Source organism: Chelon labrosus (assembly GCF_963514085.1).
Source record: "Chelon labrosus genome assembly, chromosome: 17".
NCBI classification, from domain to species: Eukaryota; Metazoa; Chordata; class Actinopteri; order Mugiliformes; family Mugilidae; genus Chelon; species Chelon labrosus.
Window position 1 is genome coordinate 2,521,167 of NC_140350.1, and position 27,348 is coordinate 2,548,514.

Below are 27,348 nucleotides of genomic sequence, written 5' to 3' on the forward strand. Positions count from 1 at the left end.
CCAAAACCAGCCTGTTTGTTCTTGTACATGAGGGTGTACGTATCTTGTACATATCCCGGTTTATCTGATGGCACGTTTGTCCTTATGATTAAATCAGAGATTATCACGAAAAGGATGTGAAATGACGTGTTCCTGCCTAATATGATGGGATTAAACATCATAATAAATTCTAAGATGTTGTAGATCTTGACATTGATGGTAAAGATTGTGGGGGGATTCAGTGGCCATTGGTGTACTAAGTCTTTTTTGAAAATGTTTTGATGAGGGGCCGTTCTGCTCTCAGCATTGTCTCACGATGTTTTCTAAATGTTAAACTCATTCATTCAGCTCCTTTTCTGAAACCCATCTGCTTCTGCTCAATTGTAGTTTCCACACAGAGCATTTTCTTGGGACTGGAAAGCATGACTGTAATCTCGCTCCTTCTGTGACAATCATTTTATTGAGGTTGAAAGCTCTATTGATCGGGGAAACAGTCGGGCCTTGTTTCTATGGTCAAGAAGGAAATTTCAGGTCAAGACGGAGAAGAAAACCACGTAACGTTCAAATTGGTCAATGACCAGAGAACATAGTTGCCACTTTGAGAAAGACGTCAGTTATCAGGGTCAAATCCAGCCATGGGAACAGAAATAGATCAGTATTAATGTGGATTTCTAGTAGGAGAGTGTTGAAAGGAGAGAAGGGACTGTGTGTTCATACACTGCCTGGACAAAAAAGAAAGTCGCCACTTGGATTTAACTAAGCAAATAGGTACAAGCCTCCTATTGGATAATTACTGCATGGCTGATTATCTTTCAGCTGGCAACAAGTTATTTAACCCCAACTGATGCAATGAGTAGCTTCTCATTTCTTAAACAACCACGTCTAAAGACACATCCTGTGGTCGTGGAAAAGATGTTAGTCTGTTTGAGAAAGGTCAAATCATTGGCATGCATCAAGCAGAGAAAACATCTAAGGAGATTGTAGAAACTACTAAAACTGGGTTAAGAACTGTCCAATGCATTATTAAAAACTGGAAGGATAGTGGAGAACCATTGCATCAGGGTAAGAAGAGAGGCAGATGAAGTGATGCACCCATCATGCCTAGTGCCTTCTGTACAAGCCTGTGGGGGCAGTGCTATGATCTGGGGTTGCTGCAGTTGCTCAGGTCTAGGTTCAACAACATTATGTGCCCAAAGAATGAGGTCAGCTGACTACCTGAATATACTGAATGACCAGGTTATTCCATCAATAGATTTTTTCTTCCCTGATGGCATGGGCATATTCCAAGATGACAATGCCAGGATTCATGGGGCTCAAATTGTGAAAAAGTGGTTCAGGGAGCATGAGACATCATTTTCACACATGGATTGGCCACCACAGAGTCCAGACCTTAACCCCATTGAGAATCTTTGGGATGTGCTGGAGAAGGCTTTATGCAGTGGTCATCATCGATCAATACACTGGATGGAAATAAATCTGGTGACATTGCTGAAGCTTATTGAAACAATGCCACATCGAATGTGTGCTGTAAAGCTTTGATGCCTTTAGCTTTGATGCTAAAGGCAGTTCAAAGAAACATTGTGACCTTTTTCTTTGGTGGTGACTTTTTTATTTTGGCCAGGCAGACGTATATCATACAGTCAACAGTTTGTGTGTCTACCTTCACTGCCTCAAGGGGGAGACAAACGTTCCCCCTTTAGATGAAACCATTTTAATTTATTTTCATTTTCGTAGTTGTACATTAATTCAATTATTCATTCATCTTCTGTAACTGCTTGTTCCTGTTAAGGGTCTGCTGCAGCCTATCCCAGCTGTCATCGGGCGAGAGGCGGGGGTACACCCTGGACATGTCGCCAGTCTGTCGCAAGGCTAACACAGAGAGACAGACAACCATTCACATTCACACTCACACCTACGGCCAATTTAGAATCACCAGTTAACCTAACAAGCATGTCTTTGGACGGTGGGAGGAAGCTGGAGTACCCGGAGAGAACCCACGCAGACACAGGGAGAACATGCAAACTCCACACAGAAAGGCCCCAGTCGGCCCATGGATTTGAACCCACAGTTGTACAACCTGCCATAAATTAAGAGGTGACTGTGACTCTTTAAGGCATCCGACTGTGACTATTGGATTATCGCTGCTTCCTGCCATCGTGACAATGCGTACACTTTCCCTAACGTGGGGCGCATTTCAAAACTTTCTCTCCCTGACAACCTGGAAGCCTCTAAATTCCAAATTACCACCTAAATTACTGGCTTCGTTCATCTGACTGTCTAACCACCTGTTTATTCTTTCCAAATAGTGCCATGCTTCTATGTATCACTTTTTTTAGGTCACTATAATCTTGCCAATCTTGCTGTAACTCCTAAATTGCACTCTCCGACGTGACAGAATCTCAGTGGATCACTAGTCAGTTAAGCTGTGTTTAAATCTGTTTCTGAATCCATACTTGTTTACTGTGGGGTTTGCCAAGAGGAATGTCCATTCTTGTCTTCCCAGCATTAAAAGCACATGTTCCTCCTGTTGCATCTCAACTTTGGACAAAGTGTCCTTGTTCTTCAACACTATCACATCTGTCTCTATAATCGCCCAGGTCTCCTTTGTACCTTTTGGGAAACGCTGTTTTGGAAAACTATACAAATACAGCTTGTGTGGTTCCTACATATCAGGACATCTTGCCTTATGGAACTGCACACAAGAATGAGGTAAAGCCCAGAACATCTGTTACTGGTGTGATAATATCTGTTTGATTTTTTTCTTGTTTTTTTTTTTTTTTTTTTAAATCGGGTAGGTTAAGCACACCTTTAACTTGCTTTGCCCATTTCTGCTTGCGCCATATTTATGTTGCAGGTGATGACAGCTTGTAGGTGCTGCAAGGTAACTCCCTGATGATCTCACATGTGGGTGAGAGAATATTCTGCTCAATTAACAAAGTGAAAACATTCAGACTCTCCTGGCATGTGACCACCTTGAATGCTCTAAAGGAGGTGGGTCACTCATGCTCGAATCTTATCTTTGAGGTGGTTTCCTTCTCCGCTCTCCCTTTGTTACTGTGCCAAAGACACTATTCTCACTTCACACAGTTAAGGTGTGTCTGACAGTCTCTAACTTGCTGCTGAGAGTTCAGTTCTCCTCCGTTTCCCTCAAGAGTTTTTGGAAGTAGATGCCTCAGAATAAAACACTTCAGCACAATTGTGAACTACAGAAGAAACTATTAGTAAGAAGTCATAAACATTCTCAATCAGCTTATTCTGCCTATTCTCCCTCAGCCACTTCTTAAGCATTCTAATGTGCACACATTCCTGTCTATAGATTCTGTTCTCTCATTTTCAGACTCAGGTTGCAGATAACATATAGGCTTTGGTAAATGGATTCTTTAAACCCTGCAATTACACACGTCTGGTTGGAGCAGACAGGGCTGTCGATTACTCTATAATATTAAAAGTATCTTGAGGAGCTTTGTTTTTTTCAACAGCTGGGTCCCTGATTGGACCGTCAGGTATGCACAAGAATGTACATGCATGTGCTTGCAGGTGATGCATTACACCTATTGTCAGGTGGCATTGAAGTGCCATCAGAGAGTAGCTGGTAAACAGGAACGTGAACAGTGCGGGGTGTTTTAGGCTCTCGCCATTTTTGTTTTTTTGATCCCAAGGATTGACATGGTGCATTGTGGTGAATAACTCTGAATGTACATTTGTCACGTGAAGTACTGCACCACAACAGTGTACAAATGATGACACATCCTAAAACGAAGTAGGATAAGAACATACTCCTTTTGCTCTCTATACAAATAAATGCAGACACCAGTGGAATATTGTGATGGCTGCTGTTTCTAATGTATCTCAAAAGCTGTTTCAGAACCACTAACAGTACTGGAGGGTGAAATTGTGCAACATAATGACCTGTAAAGTCTCTCTCATTCACTGAAAGCATGCACATTATTTAATCTACGTTAATTTTCACCCTGAAAATGGTTATTTTAGAGACCAGCATAAAGCTCAGATTGTGACTCAAACCCCGGAAGCTCCCAAACGCTCAGTAATGTCAGTGCTGCTCTGTTTGCAGCACTGAAAGAAAAATCTCCAACAATTATAGTAGAGACACTGGTCATTATTGGAAATATACATACCACTCGACATGGCTGCTTTGCACACATCAACATGAATACGTTGCTGATTAAACACTTGTCGATGTGATTTAGTAGTTTTATTATTTTGTCAGTTAATAACTACAAGAACATTCTATTTATCATTTGTAGTGCTTTTTTTATTTATTGTTTTAGTGATCAAAATAAAGTCACTTAAGTTTTTGCGTGCACACACGTGATGAGTCAGTGTATGGCGGGAAGAGGAATTCTGTTGTGACTGCTAACTGGAAACACTTTGGTGAGTTAGATGCCACTTACTTATTTAAAGGAGTGGGACAAAAGGAGGAACTGACAGGCTTCTGCCTCTGTTAACTTCTGCCTCTGTGGAAGGCAAAGGCATAAACAAGCCGCGCAGCGTCTGACCTGCCGTAAGAGTCCTATCTGCTCCATTTCCTCTCTCAAGTGCTCCATCTTCCTCCTCATCGTGAAACTGGGGTCTGTTGAGCTGTACTCTTGGCGGCTTCCTCTGGTGAAGGCTGAAATAATAAATGAATGCACTGTTTTGAGTTTCAGTGAAAACAGATTCTAAGAAATAGGGTCAACCTCAGGCCAGCTGAGATGTGTGTCATTTCCCTGTGCCAAGAGATAGTTAGTTTCAAATAGAAGGGATTGCCAAACTCATTAACCACAGTGATATCCAAGCAAGTAATCTCTGTTATCAGGAACATTGTTAAAGCCATGAAACAAAGCCACATTGGGAAGAAAATGGCATCTTAATCAAATAGCTTCCATAAGTGGTCAGGGTACACTTCACACTTCTGGCATCACATTTTAACCTACCTTCTCATACTGCAACATAATAATTCCCATGAAACGTTTCTTTAAAGGTTTGTTAGAATTGGAGATGCTGAGAGTCACAATATACGATATTTTACTTTCCAAAGATGCACTTTCAAATATAAGACGCAGTTCTCTCTCAGATGATTTTAGCATGGTATTTTTTGGGGGCTTTTGCAGCTTTATTGTATAGATCAGTAGAGTAGAGAGAGAGACAGTGTGTGACAGTGGGGATGTCAACCAGGTGAGCTAAAGGGGCACCCCAGCTCCACCAGGCAGTTACCTCGACTTTATTTTCCATCTTACAAGGGAGGTTATTTCCAATAAAGATACTGAAGGCCTGACTTACTTACTTCCTATTTGGATAAACCTGCAGCTTATAGAGAGTTATAACGAAAATCTAGATAGAGGGAAGAAAACATTTTATCACCAGGTTTCACAGCCGTCTATTGTGTTTTAAATGAAAAAAAAAACACGCACATAAACAGGTACGACTCGTTCAGCATACGTATGTAACTGTGACAGAGGGTTGCAACAGTTCACTTTCAAGGTGTGTTTGTCAGGGGTGCAGTATACAAATTTAACTTACTTTACATGACTATTTCCATGTATACAGTTTTGCATTCCTTGTTAGTTTGACAAAAATATATAGAGTGTTGAGGTATATTTTTGGACAAATAGATTTTGAATGTCATATGAACTCTTTAACAAAACCACTGATATACTGGGAAAATAATCCACATATTAATGCATGCACATTAGTGCATGAGTAACACTGATTACAAGACGCAATTGCTATAGGAGTCGTGTTGCTGCATTGAGTACTTTTACAGTCCATATTTTTTGTGCATTGTCTTGAGTATAGTTGTGTCATTTTACCTGAGATTTTCAGCATTGGACCTTTCTCACTTGAGACCTTTTGCCTGTTATTGACAGTCAAGTACAAATTCATATTGCCGAAAGCTCAACTCTTTTATATCCCCACACACAAAGATGTATTATTTCACTGAAGCGTCTATTAATAGTGCACAATAAGTCTCATCTGGCACAGGACAGTTCACAACAGTTCCTCAGAAAACCCATCACACTTCCAGAGAAAGGATGCAGGGACTCCACCTAAAAAGTATTCGGTTTCACGTGGCAACAAGATTCACACTGAAATCAATACTGTGTGAGGCTTGGCATGCGTGAGACTCTTATCTACTCACTGACAAAACAGAAGCACACAGACAGAACTGTTTTGCGAAATTTAATATACATCCTTTCAACAGTCTGTTCTCGTTACTGGGTGCAGAAATGGCTGGCATACTTGTCTAGTGTGATTTTATCCACGTACAAAGAAGGGAGTATCAAGTATTTGCGTGACACATTCCTGTGGCAGTCTATTTATAAGCCCAAGAACATTTCAGGACTTTTACTGCAGTGACAAGGAGAAAACGCAGAGCCAAAATGTTAAGACAATAGCAGTCAAAAAACAAGCCTGTCTTACCCGATCTTGGCTTTAGTCCAAACACTGTCAAAGTGGTGCTGAAATCAGCATTACGCAATCCCTCCTGAGAACAAAATCAGAGGAAGGAATTATATTTTGAGGTGATAAGATTTTGGGGCTTTTGTCCACACAAAGGGTCTCTCCCACCCACCTCACAGTCATCGTTCCCACTGGAGCTTTTCCGAGCACTCTGACACTTGTACTGTCAGGAAAAGACAGACAAGTTGTTAAATCGTTAAAAATAATAGTTTAATTTCTTGTTTTCCATTTCACTTTTATTGAGAATAAGAATAAGAATAAGAATAAGAAAACCTTTATTTGTCCCACAATGGGGAAATTGCAGTAAGATGAAAGTTATGATAACGGTATGTTCTCACACAGTGTTTTCCCTTATCAGAATAACTGCACCTTTCTCTGGAAAAACTCAAATGGCTTTCTGTTTTTAATTGCCCAGTGCGTATTTACAACATAAGTGTAACAAGTTCAGTCTGCACTAAGAATTCAAATTAATTGCGTTTTCAAGTACTGGGATGAAGAGATGGATGTCTGTGATAACAAAAGCAAAAACACTATGCTTGGCTTGGCTTAATACAAGTAACACCAATAGACGTTAAATCATCATCTGGAGATTATGTGTGTACGCATTTCTACCTTGAGATAATCCTTTCTCAGGTACTTGTTCCGCCTGCGGTCTTCATTCTGATTTAGGACAGGGGGGACTTCAGGCCACTTTGGCTCTGAGTCCGACTGGTCCGTCTTCAAGCTGCCATCGAAGGAGCAGGAGGACGAAGGCTGGGAAAGCACACAGATAATATTAGAACAATTCTTCTGCATCTTCCGGATGGAAAACCTCACGTGAGGAATGTAAGGAACTACGATAAAAGGAGAAGGACGTGGGTAATTTGGCATATTTGAGCATCGTATGTTTGCTTAGGAGAAAGAGAAAGCGTTTGTACCTGCCCACTCAGCACCGATGCTCCACTACTCCCTTCATCCAGAGAAGCGCTAAAGTAATCACAATGGTTTTGTTTTACTCACAGACAACCTTAAAACACAATCTAATAAGCCAAACAATTAATTGTGGTAAGGTAGACTACTTGTACAGACATGACTCATGCCAAACCGCTGATGGACAAATTCTGTGTGTCAGCTGTGTTTTCATGTGTGGTTAAGGTCAGAAGTCATACTTAATCTCAACATGATCTCAAAAAGCAAATAAACCCTTACTCATGCTGACATGATTAGCCCTTTAATCCATTTATCCTGTTTTGGATGAGTAGTTGAACACAAATGGGACTTTAAAATATTATCACCTAACACGGTGCAGTAGCTGTGGTCACAAAATCAGGATTAAGAATAACAGTTTATCACAATGCGGCCTCTAGAGTTTCCTTTGAGGGAAGGACTAACCTTTTCTGGTACAGTCCGTACAGAGCAGTACGTACCTACGAGCAGTACTTACCTACGAGCAGTCTGAGGTGGGAGCCTGGGTTTGCTGCTGGAGCTTCCAGAGTGACTTAAGAATCTGCAGGTGTAGTAACAGTAACTGTATAAACAAGGACTCTTACAACTGGGATAGCCAGTGTTGAAGTGTACATAGTACAGATTTTCCCAGGATGAATCATGTACATTATTCAGAAAGAGCTTAAACAATGAACCAAGTGGGCTGAGTCACCTCTAACTGACTTTCGACTATTTGAGCAACACTGGGCTTTTATCTGCAAATGGGATTAAATCTATGGATATGTGTTTAGGTTGTTCTTCTTTTTAACAATGGCACTTATTTTTTTCCATAAAGGAGATCGTGGGAAGGTTTCTTCAGAAATGGAAACATTCACATACATTCAAGCATCAAATCTGTTATTATTTCCTCATACTTAATTATCTTAGCAACAGCAATACTTAAGTAGTGTAAAGTAACCACATCACACTATACCCGTTTGACGAATGGTTCTCTACAAAGTCTGACATGTAAATTCTCTGTAAATAATGATTAGTCCTTCTACCTGTGCGCCCGGCCAGTAACTCTCCGTCTGTGAATGAGACTCTCTGCTCTGCAAATTAAGGACCGTCGTCTAGAAGCCGTACATGAAATGGAAGCAGAAGCCGAGGCAAGACAGAAAGGGCAGGACAAGAGAATATCAAGGAAGGAAAGAAGGTTGCCAGAGAGCAAGTAAAGTAAACCTGACAAAGGGATGGAAAAGGGCAGGCCAGCAAAACACAGATCCACCAGACGGCTGTTGTTTCATAACTATACGCAAGTGCCACACACCTGCTCTGCTGCTCCTGCTGCAAAAGCTGGACAGCGATCTTCCTCAGATCCAGCACTTCCTTCAGCTCATCATCCTCTTCCTCAACTAGCTGCTCCTTATCAGAGCTGGGGAAAAATTGAGAATCAAAGTTATTATATTAAGGAACTCATGCAGCTTCTGCGCAAGTTTAAACATTATAATAAACCTAATTTCGCCCACACATACCCGCATACCAGCTGTTAAAACACTACAGGCTCTTTGACACAGCCATAAATGTGTAAACTAATCTCTAATCTAAACTCCACATGATATGAAAACTGCAATGTATATTATAACAGGACTGGAAATTATCATCTATTTCATGTTCTTTTTAAAACACAATGAGTAGAGCTCTTTGCATAGCTGATTACAAATGCCAGCAGATTTTCTTGTATTTACAAAAATGAGTCAGAGCTGTCAATCAGTCGGACCAGGCGTTGCAGAAACTGTCAGCCATAGAACACCATTCAGGTTGAGGCACGCAATGTATATTTGAACCAGGGGATGAAAGGTGCAGTCTGAATGTGAATTATATATCTGATCGAGCTGTCATGCAACAACAACAACAACAACATGTTTTTATCCTGCTTCTACTGAACCACGATATTTTCTCATATATCGAAAAGCGTCTTTAGTTTTCTAGCTTGTTCTAGCAGGTTTCTAACTGCATGACTAGGCCATGGGTTTGCGGACTGGGTGACTCCTTAAATTGTGTCATAAACAAACTTCTTACATCCACAGAGTGGGCCTTGCTTGTATTCACACAAAATGTGCATTTTGAAATGTCTGGAATGATGGCTGGAGCACGAGAACTATAAGATGTGTGCCACAGGTAAACGAACTCACCCTGACTCCTCCTTCCAGCTATCTTTATCTTTGCTTTGGCGAGACATGCTAAGAACTTTCTCCAGTTCCTGCAACAGATACAGACACAACACATCCAGTAAAGAAATGGAGAAAGTAGATAGACGGAGAGACAGAACAATAGCAGGGGTGGGGAGAGTGTATACAGCATGGTTTCACAATACTTTTGCAGCAATATGTATCGTCACAAAGACGCCAAGTATTGTTTTTCCAATATATAAATGGGGACGCATGTGAGAAATAAGATTTGCAAGGAGTGCCAAGCAAACAGTTTGGTTTGTGACAGTGACATGAGTGAAGCAAGATGTACGGACTGAGAACTTTATATTATTAGATATAACAGACATAAAAGCAACATGTTCTGCAGCTGAAAGGGGTGCTATAGCACAATATATTTGTCACTGCAATACTCAGTAATCACAATAATAATACAATAATATCACATTGTGATTTGTCCCACCCCTGGCAGGTAGGTAGGTAGGTAATAGATAGATAGATAGATAGATAGATAGATAGATAGATAGATAGATAGATAGATAGATAGACAGACTCATACCTTTATACAAGACACATGACTGCTTTGCTGCCCATTACACTCTGACAGAGCAGGATCTTCATCGGGGTTAGGCTCTATAAAGTCATAGAGATCCTGATCTGATAGAGGGAGGAAGCATCCGCGTTCATCACACAAGCTGTCATATTTTAGGCACTTCATTCAACTATCCCCGTGTCTCTGTTATTGCTGTCAAACGGAATGTGCGATACTTATTTTCGGTAACCTTTGCAAGAGTCCATTTTGGAGAAGAGTGAGAGGGCATCAGCACGGGCTGTCTCTGAGACTTGGGAGTGCAGGCTGACAGTGTCGTCATCAGAAGGCTGCAGGAGAAGAGGACAAAGAATCAGTGTTTGCTTTTTTTTGCCACCGGCAGTGATTTGAGTTACAGTTGTAGCTCGAGGCAGATATACCATTGAGATTTATACATATTAGACTGGTTTAAGTCTCCACTGTTACGCTGTCTTCACGAGAATTATGATATATGTTGCAGGAATTTGTCATGGGTGTGGCAGGGTTGGTTGTCTGGAACAGAGGGAGATTCACATACGCGTGCCAATCAAAGTTGTAGATTTCCATTACGACTTCTAACATCATCGTAGACACAGTTGTCCTCCACTTGTCCACAGGTTACCTTCAGAGACCTTCCCAGCTCCTCTCTAACAGCCCTGATCGCCTGCCTCCCACTCTCTCCCAGCGCCATGTCAGAACTCACTTCTGGCCACATTGTTGCTTTACTTATCTAAGCATTGTTTTGTCTAGTCTGCGTTCCTCTTCCTGTGATCCTCAGCCATTTTATTTATTCATTTATTTATTTACCACAGCCTCCCAGCTTTCACCTAATACTGCCTATTGCCTGAACCCAATTTTCATTTCTTAGGTTTATAGTACTACAACTTCCACTGACGAAATAAAACTAATACACAGTGGCTGGGAGCTGGAATTTAACATCACTCCAAAAAGCGTCAGCAAATTCCACAGATTGTGCTTGAAAAATACAAGATGCCATCAGTAAGTGCTGTGTGTGTGAGACCTCTGACCTCTGTTGTAGACAGCCTCTTGTCGCCATTGTCACTACCAATTCCAGAGTCTGGCCCATGGTTCTTGCTGGGATAAACATCTTCCATGCTGGAATTATGCAAAACATTTGTGTATTAAATAATGAATAAATGAACATAACATGCAGAATACAAACGTGATAAATAAGTGCATGATGATGAAATAAAACTTGGTGACTAGGTCAGTACCTATCTGTAAGCGGCTGCGGGAGGCAACGTTTGCCTAGAGAAGGGAGGTCCAAGGTGTCTGGTTTCTTGTCCATTCTGCATGCCTGGATGTTCAGGTACTTGAATATGTGCACTTTGCCCTTTAGACAAATCTGAAACGTGCAAATTATTCACATAAGCTGTTTCTTGAGAATATGCTCATTTGCCCACTAGAGGGTACAATTGCATAAGGTTTATAAGGCGATTCATAAACGCATGTGACACGGCAGCATACGAGAAAGCTGTGCTGTATATTCGAGGCAATGTACAGACACAAATATGAGCATAAGGTGCATGCACAAACCTGTGCTGGCGGAGACTGCATAGGATTGTTGTCTAGAATGATATGCTGCAGCTGCCTGAGTTTCCGGTAGGCTGGAGGAATCTCTGTGATCTTATTGCAGGAGAAGTCAAGTCGGATGAGAGGCAGGTCAGCCAACTCTGAAAGTACAGACAGGATACGTATAAGTTAGAAGTTTGTTCTGCATTCCTTCCACTATACTATGAGTAGCACATATTCTGCTTTATTACACTGGTGAGATAGATCTAATCCCAGTATTGTAAACCCTAAAAGCTAAGGCAACTGTTGGTCTTGTTTCCAGGCTGATATGTAGTAGTACCTCGTGGGTACTCAAGTGGTTTAAAGCAGTTTAATAAAGAACAGACTCAAACAACATTAATGCATCAGATATATTCATGTATCATGATTTTTTTTTTCTTTTTCAAAAACATTAGGTCCCACTATTGCTGCTATTGCAACTCAAGAGCATCTTCACCTGTAAAGCTGAAAGAATCTCCTGGTGAACTTTTCACATTGTCCAAACTACTAGTGATGTGTCATGTGCAAAAGAGCCAGCTCTGAGAGCCGATGCTTGATAGTGAATCAGAAGAGACGATTCTCATCGAGTGAGAGCCGGCTCCCCACAGTTATTTTTTTTTCTTTTGCTTGTTCATCACTGCTCGTGTGAGGACGGGGGCAAGACTTTGTTTCGATGGGCACGCCATGTGGACAATCACATTTGAGGACTTAGAATCATACTATTATGTAAAAATAAAATCACATAATATTTAATGCCATCTTTCATAACACTCATAGGCGGTTTGGGCTTCTGCGTCAAATTGATCCCGTAGCAATGGCAAGAGCCCAGACCATACGTTGGTCTGGCCTACGTTGATAACACAGACACCTACGCAGAGCCTAGCACCGCTGCTGACGTGCACCTCCCCAGAAATGTAACTAGAGCCGTGATTGGTCCGGTTGGTAGAAGCGTGTTTCCGCTTTACTATTTCCGGCTGCTTCTCCATCTCCGCAATGGAGATGGTCAATAAAGAATTGGTGAGGTTAACTGAGGAGGTTTGGGGATACAGACATTTGTATGACTCGTGTTCAGCGAAGTTTCGGTGAAAGTTTCAGTCCGAACACGAGTCATACAAATGTCTGCATCTCCAAACCTCCTCCTGGATGTATTCCAACTTTATTGATCAATTAGAAAATTGTGGAGATGGAGAAGCAGCTGGAAATACTAAAGTGGAAACACGCTACTACCAGCAGGACCAATCACAGCTCTTGCGGTCTGCATCGCCGGTGCATAGTTACATTTCTGGGGAAGTGCACAAGCTACGGCATTAGGATCTGTGTATTCTCTACGCTGTCACTGTAGCTATGCCATCAAATTGACGCAGAAGCCTATACTGCCTAATAGACTGCAGACAGCGGTGAACAGGGCAGATACTCGAGGAGAGAAGACACTGCATCAGCCCGTCACAGCTGAGGCATCTGGAGATATTGTGTCATCTCATCACTCCAGACTGCTCCCATCACATGTGGAGGAGCTTGTGTTTACAAAATACAACATGGAGAAATTTAACTGAGAGTATGGTAGCAGAAGATATCTTCTTCCGAGTGAAATTTGGTTTAGTTGTTTTGATGTAGACATTTTGTGAGAAAAAAGAAGAATATAAAAAGGTTAAAGTTACATAATATATGAAAGTATGAAAAGTTTAACATAAAAACAAAAGAAAAAACGTATCTTTAATCTTTGTTTAGATTGTTTTTTGCAGACATTTGACAATAACAAGGCTGTACCTTTTAGTTTATAACGCTATTGATATATAATATAGAATAAAACTTTTGTTCTGCCAGTTTAGTTCTTGATATTCTTGAATGATAGTTCATTTGTTTGTATTCTGTTTATTCAGCGTCCTCCAACAAGAACAGGTGGTGGTGGGGTTCATAATGATCACAGTGTTCACAATGGTATTTATGAGTTGTTGGTATAACCATGGATGAGGTAATGGCTGTTAATCTGTTATTTTCTTTTCAGTGATGTTCCTCATTACATGTTTATTGATGGATTTATGAAAAACATCGACCAAAATTGCATATACACCCATAATTATTATAATGGCTTATTAAAGAATAAATAAAACTTATTTTTACACTTACGTATCCTAAATTAGAAGTGTAACTCAAAAAAAATTGATTTTTACACCTATTTGGAATTTTATTCGAATACAAATACAAATACTGGATGCTTTCAAGCCCAGAGGTCGACCTAAAGAGGATGGTCGTGTTACATTTCTGAACTGAAGTTCAAAGAAGTGGACATCTGCAAAAGCCTTTAAGTCTGCTTTATAACTGAGACAAAACAGTGAATTTTATAGGATTTATCTGAGCTTTAAAATTCTGCATTATTTTTCAAGTGTAGTATAATTGCACTAATTTATCTGAAACGTATTTTTACAAACATGGGATTTTATTGCAGCTAGCGATGACATGTTTAACAGTATGTGCAGTGTAAGGTCAAATACGAAATTATATTTTTGCATGCCGTGGCGATGCGTAGCAAGCTAAGGGTTAATGCTAGCAACCACAATGCTAAGATCTTAATGTTTCACAAGTATAATGTTTCCCATGTTGACCATCTTAGTTTAGTATGTTAGGATGCTAATACTGGCTAAACCCAGTGGTGCAAATGTTTCATACTGAAATGTACAATAATACCTATACCAAATGTCATGGCAATACACCAGAATTATGTTATGTATTAAAAAAAATAGAAATTATTAATATTATTATTAAAATAACAAATGGCTATATAAAAAGCCAGTATGATGTATTCTCTGAAGGTTAAACTGTGGTGAATTTATGTGACATTCTGAGAAAATTTTCAACGTTCCGCTCACTGTGGCTCAGAGTATTTTTTTTAATTACTAACCAACAGTGACTGCAAGGCTTGTTGTTTCACAGTGAAGATTTAAGAGTGGCTTGGCACATCAAGCCACTTTTGGTTCATTTGTGACAGCATTGGCTCCTTCAAGACATTCAGGAAAAACAAAATAATAAAAAAAACCACTGCAGATGTGTACGTTGGCTGTGAGAGGACTGTTATTCTTGGTATAAATGCCAGCTAAAATGATTGATGGTGGCACCTATAAACCGTGAAGTGAAAGAAAAACAGAACGCATCGTGAATGACAGACTGACCCTCAGGCAGCATGTGAAGACAATTCTTCCTGATGTTGAGCTCTCTTAAGGCCTGAAGCCTTCCCACCTGAGCTGGCAGCACCTGGATCTCATTACAGCTCACGTCCTGCCAGGGGAGACAAAGCGTAAGAAATGAGACTAGTCTGGCTTTAAACTATGCAGTGTAAAAGGTCATATTCACTGATGCAAACACACTGCTCACCAGCTCCATCAACTCTTTGGCCTTGCCAATCTCCTCAGGGATGGACACAAGCTTGTTGTTGCTTACGAGCAGAACTTTGAGGGGGAGGTTGAAGAGATATTTCGGCAAAACTGACAAGAGATTCCGGCTGTAGAGAAAGAGCAAACATTGACCTACATTTCAGACAGTACACAGAAGCATGTAACAGTGAGAATGTGGTCGTTGGGAATTGAGTTTCAGCAAAAGAGGATGCATCTCTCTTTCATGTGAGCACTTTTGACATGTTAGTGTACTGAAAAGGGAACATGCACCTCTAGAGAGACGTAAAGCTGAACACAAACATTTACTTTTGTATAGTGTTAGCTCACCTGATATCAAGATAAGTCAGCATCTGCAGGTTGATAATGGCTTCTGGGATGCACTTGATGCAGTTGTGGTAGAGGTTGAGTGACTCGAGGGGGGCAAAAAGACAGACCTCTGGGGGGATTTCTGTGAGACGATTCTTGGACAAATCTGCAAAGATAAGAAACAGGAGTCCAATTTTAAACACACAGTCGACAACTTCATGACCAGGGCAACACCCGTTACCTTCGCTTTAGGCATGAGAGACCTGAAAGACTGATCAATGCCTTTCTGTGACAGAGCAGTGGGTAACGTGCCTCTTCATCAAACACTGGTCTACGATTACATCAATAGCCTTGGGCTCCGAAGGTCTGAGTGCTTCTTTCAGTGTAATATCTCAGTATTTACAGCATCGATCTCACTGGGAGTGGCACAGTAATGGCTTTTGATTTGTATAAATGTTTCGAAAGTGTCTGAGGAACTCCTTCCTGCATCTTTTCTTTCTGGATATTTGGAACTATTTAAATAGGATATTTTCGAGAATTGTCTGAGCTTTACCATTATGTGTTATTAAAGGTCTTCTTGTACTTGACATCTGAGTTATTTTAATTGCACTCATGAAATATATATTTCGACGTATGGAATTTAAAAGCAGCTACCTCATATTTTTAATATCATGTACTATACAAAGAGATATTGTGCAATGTAGCTGTACGAACCAGTTTTTACATATACTGTGGCAAGTCTGTACAGGTGCGCTGATGGCTCTGTGAAGCTAAAGACTACTCATTGACAGTGGTGTTCCATGCTAAAGATATCACAACACTGCTTAAATGCTAATGTTTCTGCTATTTGCTTATTAGCATTAAAACCAGTGCAGCAGAGGCCAGTGGAAATGTTTTCCAGGTATTTAAGTGAATGAAATCCATCTTGAGGGATATATTAATGCCTAAAGCAAATTTCTATAAGAACACACTTGAATCTCAAGATACACCAATCAGGCACAACATTATGACCATTGACAGGAGAAGTGAATAACATTGATCATCTTGTGACAATCCAATGTTCTGCTTGGAAACTTTTGGACCTGGCATTCATGTGGATGTTACTTAGACATGTGGCACCCACCTTCACCAGACCAGACACCACCACCCCATAACACTGACACTCCTTGAGCAGGATGCAGCAGGATGCAGCCTGACACAGACACACACACACAAATGGTTTAGGAACAACTCAACAAACATGAAGAACAGCACAAGGTGTTGACCTGGCCTCCAAATTCTGATCAAGTATCTGTGGGATGATCCACAGAGGCCCCTCCCCTCAACCCATAGGACCCAAAGGCCCCCACTAACAACATAATATTACCAGACACCACAGGACACTCTCAGAAGGCCCATGCCCTTTCTCTGATGAGTCTGTTTTGGAGGCACAAGGGAGACCACAATATTAGGAAGGTGGTCATAATGTTAATGCCTGATCAATGTATTGCATTAAGATATAAGCTATAAATGGCAGGAGAAATGGTCAATATAATTCATCCTCTGGGAATCGTAAATGTCTTTGTTAGATTAACTTTGTGGCTTGCAACATTGCTGCCATTCCTCAAAACACTTGCACTGCACTCTGGTATTTATTTATTTATTTTTTCATCCTTAAGCTTGAAATAACTCCACACAGCTGACATGATGACAGCACTGCTTACAGCTCTCACTCACATTCTAGCTGCCGCCCATGTGACACATGCTGTTCGCTGTCAAGGCTAGCAGATAGTACCAGATATCCAATCCAGTGATCTTGGCAAGTATCAGATATCACATTATCAGGTCAGCGCATCTCTACCATTTCTAAAACAGTTATCACAGATTATGTAAAAGTGGTTCCCACTCTTTTCCACTGGTATTTTATTTGGATATTTCCGATGACATACTGTAAGGGTGGTTTCCAGATAGCCATCAAGTCCTCTCTGTGAAAGTCACCTTTAAAACATTTCATTTTGGAAACACCTCTCTGGTGACTACATCCCTAACCTCAATCAATTTTCCTTTTGTAACATATTGACCATTTTATTATTACAAAACATATAATAGCCTACCAAAGCATAAAGCTGAAATTCTACATTTAATTCTAGATTTAAGTCGGATCTCTTTTCGCAGAGAGAGTTATTTTCGAACAACATTTTTTTTCAGGACATTCCCATGGTTTTTAGAAGTGGACAACGTATCTTAACTTATCTAAAAGTTTCCATGTTTTTTTCAAGCTGTAGTTATTGCAGTATATCTATGTTATTATAGTTACTGGTCTACTATTGGTGTAGTGGTTCGCTCTGACGCCTCACAGCAAGAAGGATAAGGGTCAAACCAGCCAGCTTTCAACGTTCTCCCTGTGTCTGCGTGGGTTTACCAGGGTGTGCCGGTTTCCTCCCACCATCAAAAGACATGTTTGTTAGGTTAATCAGTGATTACCCAATGACTCCTGGGATAGGCTCCAGCCCCGCCTTGGCCCTTTAGAGGGCAAGCGGTTAGAGAAGATGAGTAAATGAATGACTTAAACAAAATACATACTATCCTTCTGAATACTCAAATATATATTTTTTATATTACAATAGCTGCAAGGTAAAACTGCTTCATGCTTGTGCTGAAACAATTAAAAAAAACTATAAAATGCCTGTAAAATGAAAGCTTTGTGACACACAGAGGAGACCTAACTATAACTCATGTGCTATAACAACAAAGACACCTCAAACACCCTTCAAACCCCCAGAACCAAGCTCTGCAGCATGGGTGACAGGGCCTTTGCTTCTGCTGCCCCCAGGCTGTGGAACGCCCTCCCTGACCACCTGAGGGCCCCACAGACTACAGATACTTTTAAAAAGGACTTAAAAACATATCTTTTTAAAAAAGCCTACAACTAAAATGTATTTTTTTCTTTCTTCTATTTTTTTAACCTTAATTTTAATTTTTGACCCTGGTTGTTTTAACTTACATTATTTTTAAACTGTTTGCCCTGTAGCACTTTGAGATTGCTTTAAATGTAAAGTGCAATACAAATAAAATTGATTATTATTATTATTATTATACTTTGCTACTGAACCCACTTAGCATTAATCTGCTGCGAGAGGGTGCTAATATTGAAGTACGCCGATCAGGCATAACATTATGACCACTAATATTGTGTAGGTCTCCCTTTGTGTCTCCAAAACAGATGTGACTCATGAGACAATGGACATGGGTCTTCTGAGGTTGTCCTGTGTTGTTAGTAACAGAATGTTGTTAGTGGGGGCCTTTGGGTCCTATGGGTTGAGAGGAGGGGCCTCTGTGGATCATCTCACAGATACTTGATCAGTTTGGTATCTAGTGAATTTGGAGGCCAGGTCAACACCTTGTGCTGTTCTTCATGTTTTTTGAGTTGTTCCTAAACTGTTTTTGTGTGTGTGTCTGTGTCAGGCTGCATCCTGCTGGGGATGGCTACTGCCATCAAGGAGTGTCATTGCTATGGGGTGGGGGTGCCTGGTCTGGTCAAGGTGGGTGCTACATGTCTAAGTAACATCCACATGAATGTCAGGTCCAAAAGTTTCCCATCACAACACTGAATTGTCACAAGATGCTCAACTCCAGCTTCCTCCCACTGTCCAAAGACATGCTCATTAGGTTCATTGGTGATTCTAAATTAGCCGTAGGTGTGCATGTGAGTGTCAATGGTTGTCTGTCTCTCTGTGCCCTGTGATTGACCGGCGACCTGTCTAGGGTATACCCCGCCTCTCATCCGATGGCAGCTGGGATAGGCTCCACGCGCCCCCACGACTCTTCACAGGGCAAGCGGTTACAGAAGATGAATGAATGAATTGTCAATGTTATTTTCTTCTCCTGTCAGTGGTTTTAATGTTGTGGCTGATGAGTGTATGAATGAATCCAGTCAGTGAACATGAGCACAGTCTCCCATCAGCATGTGGCTCTTACGATAAAATATTTAGCATTCTGGTCTCTTTCCCAAGAACGTCAAAGTAAAGACAGATTCATTCAACATTCTCTGATCATAACTAATCTTTAAGTAATTTGCAGTTGTATTATACATGCTTCCTCAAATAAAACCTCAAGATAGCCTAGTTTTAGTTGGTGAAAAAAGGCTACCCCGTTCATCATAACAAACAAATCTGATAATTTAGCATTTTCTTTTACAAAGGGTTATGCCAGAATATTTTGATATGGGCATGTATAAAGACAAGGAACTCATCATGCATTGAAAAGGGAAAAGGTTCATCCTTTAAAACATGAATGTGCTTGTAAATGTCACCACAATCTGCCTATTACATTCGAATGTGCTGATGTACGAGTGAAGCGTAGACATCTGGCAGCATAATAATTAAATATGCTCACCTATAAGAGCCAGACTCATTCTGGAGTTCTACGGATCTTTAGACAGAGTTACGGCTCAACCTCGTGAAGGTTGCTGGATCACACCCGCCTCCCAAAACACTTCCATGCACACACGTGTAATGCATACACATCCATGCTATCCATCCATGCCTTCCTTTGTGTTTTCTGGTGAATAAATCCCGACACAAATAGCTCCTGTTTGAACAGGAGACACAAGCATCCATGTGAACCTATAAGAACGAGGTATGCAAAGGTCACCTTGCTTTGTATAGAATTCACCTTCACACACATATTGATTCAATGGCTACAGATTAGTGTGTGTGTATGTGAGAGGGTGCATATGTGCAATCTTGTCTTTTGGATTATCTCCGGGTGACAAGATAATTAGAGACCTGCAGTGAGGAGCTGCACAGACCCAGATAAACAGAGAGCTTTCAATTGTTCTGTCCAAACCAAACTGAAGTGTCCCATCGTTACTGCAAAAAAGCAAACGTCGCCACACCTCCACAATCTTAATATGTGCAGTTCCATATAGCTACCACTGTTGATTGAACAATTAAGGTATATGGGCTTTACTGAAAGCAAACACTGACCTGCTGTCAAGAGGTGACTGTTTAATGTGGATGAATTAACACAAAGAAATAGATCAGTAAGCTTTTATTCAAATACCATTTTAATATACACTGCCTGGCAAAAAAAAAAAGTCGCCACCAAAAAAAAAAAAAAAAGGTCACACACTCTATATTTCATTGGACCGCATTTAGCTTTGATTACAGCACGCATTCAGCATTGTTCGATAAGCTTCTCCAATGTCACAAGATTTCCATGCAGTGTTGCATTCATTTTTCACCAAGATCTTGTATTGATGATGGGAGAGTCTGACCACTGAACAAAGCCTTCTCCAGCACATCCCAAACATTCTCAATGGGGTTAAGGTCTAGACTCTGTGGTGGCCAATCCATGTGTGAAAATGATGTCTCATGCTCCCTGAATCACTCTTTCATTATTTGAGCCCCATGAATCCTGACATTGTCATCTTGGAACACGCCCTTGCCATCAGGGAAGAAAAAATCCATTGATGGAATAACCTGGTCATTCAGTATATTCAGGTAGTCAGCTGACCTCTTTCTTTGGGCACATAATGTTGCTGAACCTAGACCTGACCAACTGCAGCAACCCCAGATCATAGCACTGCCCCCACAGGCTTGTACAGTAGGCACTAGGCATGATGGGTGCATCACTTCATCTGCCTCTCTTCTTACCCTGATGCGCCCATCACTCTGGAACAGGGTAAATCTGGACTCATCAGACCACATGACTTTCTTCCATTGTTCCAGAGTCAGAGGCTACACAGCTGTTCAGTCCCAATCCCTTGAGTTCCCTTCACATTGTATGTGTGGAAATGCTCTTACTTTCACTATTAAACATAGCACTGAGTTCTACTGTTGTGATTTCATCAAACATTTAAGTGATCGCCAATAGCGATCTATCAGGATTTTTTTCAACCACATTTCTTCCTCAAAGACGATGGTTCCCCACTATCCTTCCAGTTTTTAATAATGCGTTGGACAGTTCTGAATCCCATTTTAGTAGTTTCTTCAATCTCCTTAGATGTTTTCTCTGCTTGATGCATGCCAGTGATTTGACCCTTCTCAAACAGACTAACATCTTTTCCACAACCACAGGATGTGTCTTTCATCATGGTTGTTTGAGAAATGAGAAGCTACTCATTGCATCAGTTGGGATTAAATAACTTGCTGCCAGCTGAAATATAATCGCCCAGATAGTAATTATCCAATAGGAGGCTCGTACCTATTTGCAGTGTATTTGTGCATATTCCCTGAGGTTGTGATGCATCATGACAAGCAAGTTCTGTCTCTGACCTTAAATAAACTCTTGACAAGCCTTGGATGACCGACAATAGACATACACCACTCTGTAGCTGTGACCCGAGCTCTGACAGCAGTCATTAAGCAGAAGTGAGAAGCAGACAGAGAGACAGTCAGTAGTAAGAGGGTAAAATAAGTCAAGAGGTTAAAGGAATGAGAAATTACCACAGGGGAAAGACCAAAGCTAAGGTCACCGGGTATGCTTTCTCTCCATTTAGAGAATTCTCTGCTTTTCCCTGAGGCTTGAACCTTGATGCTGTAACCCAGCTGTATATAAACAATTCCCCCACCTTCCTCCATCCCTCCCTCTTACCCCACAACTGGGGATTCTTTTGTAGCGGTGGAATCATGTGGGTCGATGGGAGAGATGGGGGTGGGGGGAGGCGGTCTTTGTATGCCTATCCGTCTCTGTCCCCTTCTCCCTCCTCCAACCCAGACCTTGCACCATCTGCAGCACACGGTGGGACTTTAATCCACCTGCTGGTCGGCCAGAGCTCCCGCAGGACACAGCCCGCCAGGCAGACGAGCACTCCACCAAGTATCCACTAATGCTGCTCCCTCACGCCATATCAGCTATCTATTCATTCATCTTGGCAGTGCAGATGATGCCTGGATATGTTTTCCCATGACACAGCAAACTCCGTACTAATGGATATCCCACAGAGTTCTGGACCAGATAACAGGATAAGATGGATAAGGGCAATAACATGAGCTCTCTCTCCTGTGAGGTGCTACAGGATGATTCTGAACATGAATTATTTGCTGCTATTTAAAAATCCCCCTGTTATAATCTTAATACAGCACTGCATCCTTTAAGGCCTACAAGAAGTGCCCCCAGAGGAACAGCCCCTAAATACTTAAAGATCGTCTGTGTTTGGTTTAATGAACAGGGGAGGAAACATAACAAAAAAAAGTGATTAATTGGGGTTAATCATCTGCACCCTGCAGCAGACGTGACCACTGTTTCTGGCTGGCAGGTTCGGGGTGTGGTCTTGAGTGCTGCTGTGTTTTCAGAGCAAGGGCTTATGTGGGCGAGGATATGAATCAAGATGCTTGATGATTGGCCATTTATAGGAGTGCGCAATGGCTCCGGATTTATGAGCCATCTTTTGGTATAAATCAGTTTGGGTGGCTGTGCGAACTATTCTGTGCCTGAGGGATCGGGCAATCTCTGTATCAGCTGTATTTGCTGAGGCAGATGTCTGTGGGTCACAGTCAGGCTCTAACTTGCTCCATGTCTAGTCCAAGTACTGTACTCACACAGAAACTAGAACATCCCCACCAGATATGCTCCATAATATACACCGATCAGGCATAACATTTACCATCTTGTGACAATCCAATGTTCTGTTGGGAAAATTTTGGACCTGGCATTCATGTGGATGTTACTTAGACATGTAGCACCCACCTAGACCAGACCAGGCACCCCCACCCCATAGCAATGCCACTCCTTGATGGCAGCAGCCATCCCCAGCAGGATGCAGCCTGACACAGACACACACACAAAAATGGTTTAGGAACAACTATAAAAACATGAAGAACAGCACAAGGTGTTGACCTGGCCTCCAAATTCACTAGATCCCAAACTGATCAAGTATGTGTAGGATGATCCACAGAGGCCCCTCCCCTCAACCCATAGGACCCAAAGGCCCCCACTAACAACATTCTGTTGCCATTCTGTTACCTTTATTTATCCCGCAATGGGGACAAATAAAGGTTTTTCTTATATTTAGTGTCTAAAATGTTAACCTCATATTTAGTAGTTCTCCCTGAGCCTTTGACCCTAGAAAATTATATCAAACATTTCACCACATTTCTTGTCTTGACATGTAGAGGTGCACCTAGAACCAGACTGGAATGTGATTTTATTTAAGGTTATACTCATTTTGCTATGATTGTTTAAAACCTAGACAGAATTAGTGTGTGACGATGAGCAGTTATTTTAACTTGCCTCCCAAGACTACGTCCTATTCTACACAGTTTAGCCATAAGCAAGGAGGAGAGACTTTGAGGAAACACAGAGAATATTTGATTAGTGCATAAGTGCACGGTTTTGTGTTTTTAACTTCAAGGCCTCTTGGAGCCTTTGAAATGAGTCAGCCTTCATTGCACTTGTGCTTTAATGAGCAGTGGTACGTACGGGTTGACTATTAAATCCAAGAATGCCAGCTTGATATTTGTGTCCTTGTGGAGACCGTCCTTCAAGAGTTAGACTTCTAAGGAATGTGACGACACCATGTGAGATTTACTGTGTTTCAAGTCACACATAGTCAAATAAAGTGTGCAAATTTACAATTTGCCTCCTGTTTCCGGCCAGCTCTGAAGAGTACACCACTGAATTTACAATTGAAGACGCCTTCATTTAACACCTGACAAAAGTCGCTGTTATTTTTATTTTCCTATTCCCCACATTCTTTTAATTCTCTGATATACTTAAATAATACACAAAACTACTACAAATGGTCAAGGAAGATGCTACGACACACTCTGAGTCACAGTCATAATAAAGGGAAAATAAACTAAACCCATAATCTCCTACATGACATATATTCTTAAATACACTGTAAATAATTCATTATGTTCTCTCAGAGCCCAACGTTTAACATTTGTTTATTAGCATTCCCTTGAGCTTGCACTCCTATAATACAGCTGCTAGTCTATGCAGGGAGTAATGCACACATGTAAACACACTGCTTGGTGCTTGAGTGCAAACACCTCGCAGTCCAACATGCATGTCCCCTCTGGGATGAGGTAATGGCAGGCAGGGGCATGCTGGGAAATGAACCTGAACATCTGTCCAGGTTGGTGCACTGTTCCCCCTGCCCTTCTCCAGAAGGTCGGGGCAGCGACTTGCATTTTCCCATGGGAAAACAAACTGACTGGAGACAAACTGCCAGTGGCACACTGCAAACAGACACCCCTGTGTGAGCAGGCTTCTCTCCTTCTGGTGCTCAGTTGTCAGATGGAGGCCACTCATTAGACACTGCTCCATGTGTGAATCCCTTAACGTTCTCAAACTGATTAAGGAAGGATTGAAATTGAATTGAACACCTCATTTCTGATGACTTCCTGTTTCTGAAAGTTCCAATGGCCTTTATGAGGAAATATAGAGCAAAGTCACATATTATTAGTAAAATATGTCAGAGGAATCAGTCTTGTGGTGATGCAGCTTTCCATTATCAGATGTAACAGCTATACAAAAGATGCTGCACAGACAAATGAGAAAGTGTTCAAAAACCCTGTCTCTTATTGAGGTTGAATGGCTTCTGCTGCGATTGATCCAGCGATGCCACAGACATGTAAAGACTGTGCGCGCCATTGTTTCTTTTCACAGCAGAGATTGTGACTGATGTAAAGAATAGAAGTGAGACTTCGCTCTGGCACACCTTTAATTCGAGGCAGCAAAATGAAGATGTGAAAATGGCAGCATTCACCGTGTCTGGATCAGTCACAGTCAAGAAAGCAAGAGATCAAAAGTGAGATAGAAATGAATATAGACATGCATCTCTTTGGATTCTCATCATCATTGTTATATAACACTCAAGCACTCAGGATAACAGCAGTTATTACCAAATCCTATGTCTTGACAGATGTTTGGACAGATTTAGATTAGAGGCAAGCTGATGGATATTAGCATATTGTAACAAACAGCCCAAAAGTCCAGAAATAGTTCACACTAACTTCCTGTTTGTCTGCCTCCCCTTTTGATGCGGCCTGTGCAAAATATTCAAGGTTTCAGATCAGCAGGGATAAATATATAACCACATAAGCCTGTGCTGTTGTGTTTATTCTGGAGAATAGCTTCTATTGACTACTGATAGACAGTCAAAAGATCAAGACTATCAAGACAGAACATGATCATTAGTAACACTTATACAAAACTGGTTGGCTGGAGCTGATTTAATCGGTGTCTTTAATACACATAACTATTTTTACTTTTCATTCAATTGCATTTATTTAAATCCGTTGGTTTAGGATTTGAAGTATGGAGCAGAAAATGTAAAATATTCCCAGGCTCTCTAGTGAACCAGTGACTTGCACTGAACCACACATGACAGGCTATAACACCATATGGCACATGGACACATCAGAGGAGGAGACTATTATTCATTGATTCAGCATCTTCGAGACGTCCATGATAAAGACCATTATTCATTTGACCTGTCTCCTACAAAAATATGTAGTTCTGCACAAATCCACAGCCACATCGTAAAATCATATCAGTTTCACTGTCTATATGGGTCCATCAAGTGTAAGAGATAGATTAGTCCTTTGCCGTGATCCTTTGCTGCCTAGTACAACTTAGTATGTATGGCTCGCCCCTGATAACACAGCCTTCAGAAAACGTGAGACTAATACTGACCTGGTGACCGACCAGACTGCAGAACAAGGTGACCCAGAAGAAAATAACACTGTTAAATAAAAGTCCAAAGACCAGCTAAACCATCACCCTGCAAATGGAACCAAAATCAGACACATTATACGCTATATGTGCATATACAGGCAGGCATGGGAGGCATGGAGGCAGAGGGGGTGAGGCTGCAAGTCTCATGCATCTTTTGTCTGCTTGTGGCCGAAAATGAAAAAAAATAAAAATAAAAAGCATGTGAGTGCATCGCATGCTCCTTACAAATGATATATTCAGTGAAGAAGAATTTACACCTGGCCTCGGGGTTCATTCACATTGTGCTCCTGCTGCCCGGAGCCAAATCAACTGCAAACCGCTGCACAGCCTGGGTGCGCCTGCCGTCTCATTCATGTGTCTCTAGGGGGGGCGGCGGCACCGAAAGCTATCGGCGTCGACCAAATAAACCACACAACAGCAGCCGAGTCCCTTGTTCACTAAACTGGTGACAGTGGGTTAATAGCAGATACGAGCAGGATGTAGCACATATATGTGCATTAATAGAAGTCTGCTCTGCGGACGGTGTACCCCTTTAAATAGTGACACCTACGCGTTTATGCGTCCCTATCCACAAAACCAGACCAAAATTTATGCACAATGAAGGCGTGCTGCATTCACGAACGCGTTCATCAGCAAGCACGTTTTGACACGAAGCTCACTTCCTATAGTCTGTGCATGCACCGAGACCCACCTGCTTGCGTCGTATCGGTCAGATCGTAGCTCATGCCCGGGTACTCCCTCAGCTTCCTACCGCTCAGGTTCAGGATCCCCGAGCACACGGCATCCTCCAGAGCCCGGTCCAGGCTGCGGGCCGTGTGGTGCTGCTGCTGGTGCTGGTACTGGCTGATGCCCGGACTCCAGTGAGGTCCGCTGGGGTAGTGATGGCTTTGTAGAGCAGTGACAGCTCCCACACCTCCCTGACTAGACGCCATTTTCGTAAAAAAGAAATTACTCTTACAATAATAACAGCGCACAGCGGCAGTTCCTCCGCCCATGCGCACACAGCGTACATTCACGGGACGGACGCTAGGGGATGGGCTTCTGAGGTGGTGGTGATGCTGCGGCTGCTGTTGGTGATGGTGATGGTGAGCAGGGTATGGTGGCCATTTTAGGCTTTTATACCCTTTTTTTTTTTTTTTTTGTCTTGGCATCTCATAGCATGGGACCCATTACAGCACAGGAAGCAGGGGCCTCTGAAGCAAATTCTTCAATTTGGCCCCCATTGATTTTGAGGCCAACGAATTGTTACTGGCAAATTATAAGTAATTACTTTGAGGAAAAAAAAACATATGAG

At 41.6% G+C, this 27,348-nt stretch overlaps 1 protein-coding gene across 2 annotated transcripts in view; it reads right to left on the minus strand.

Annotated features, from left to right (window-relative positions):
- Positions 1–27,046, minus strand: part of lrch2 (leucine-rich repeats and calponin homology (CH) domain containing 2) — a 30,163-nt gene extending 3,117 nt beyond the window's left edge. Inside the window, exons 1-18 of one of the 2 annotated variants that reach the window (XM_084564661.1) lie at positions 26,746–27,002; positions 15,408–15,552; positions 15,061–15,187; positions 14,859–14,964; positions 11,677–11,813; positions 11,355–11,485; positions 11,148–11,235; positions 10,334–10,430; positions 10,111–10,208; positions 9,537–9,604; positions 8,672–8,776; positions 8,406–8,474; positions 7,862–7,924; positions 7,356–7,404; positions 7,051–7,191; positions 6,551–6,601; positions 6,400–6,463; positions 4,497–4,609 (exon numbers count right to left, since the gene is read on the minus strand). In XM_084564661.1, the coding sequence (XP_084420787.1) occupies positions 4,497–4,609; positions 6,400–6,463; positions 6,551–6,601; positions 7,051–7,191; positions 7,356–7,404; positions 7,862–7,924; positions 8,406–8,474; positions 8,672–8,776; positions 9,537–9,604; positions 10,111–10,208; positions 10,334–10,430; positions 11,148–11,235; positions 11,355–11,485; positions 11,677–11,813; positions 14,859–14,964; positions 15,061–15,187; positions 15,408–15,552; positions 26,746–26,986 (1,893 nt within the window). In that variant the 5' untranslated portion in view covers positions 26,987–27,002. Of the gene's footprint in view, positions 1–4,496; positions 4,610–6,399; positions 6,464–6,550; positions 6,602–7,050; positions 7,192–7,355; positions 7,405–7,861; positions 7,925–8,405; positions 8,475–8,671; positions 8,777–9,536; positions 9,605–10,110; positions 10,209–10,333; positions 10,431–11,147; positions 11,236–11,354; positions 11,486–11,676; positions 11,814–14,858; positions 14,965–15,060; positions 15,188–15,407; positions 15,553–26,745 lie in introns of both variants that reach the window. The other variant, XM_084564660.1, reaches the window with a different exon arrangement.
- Positions 27,047–27,348: the final 302 nt, after the last annotated feature.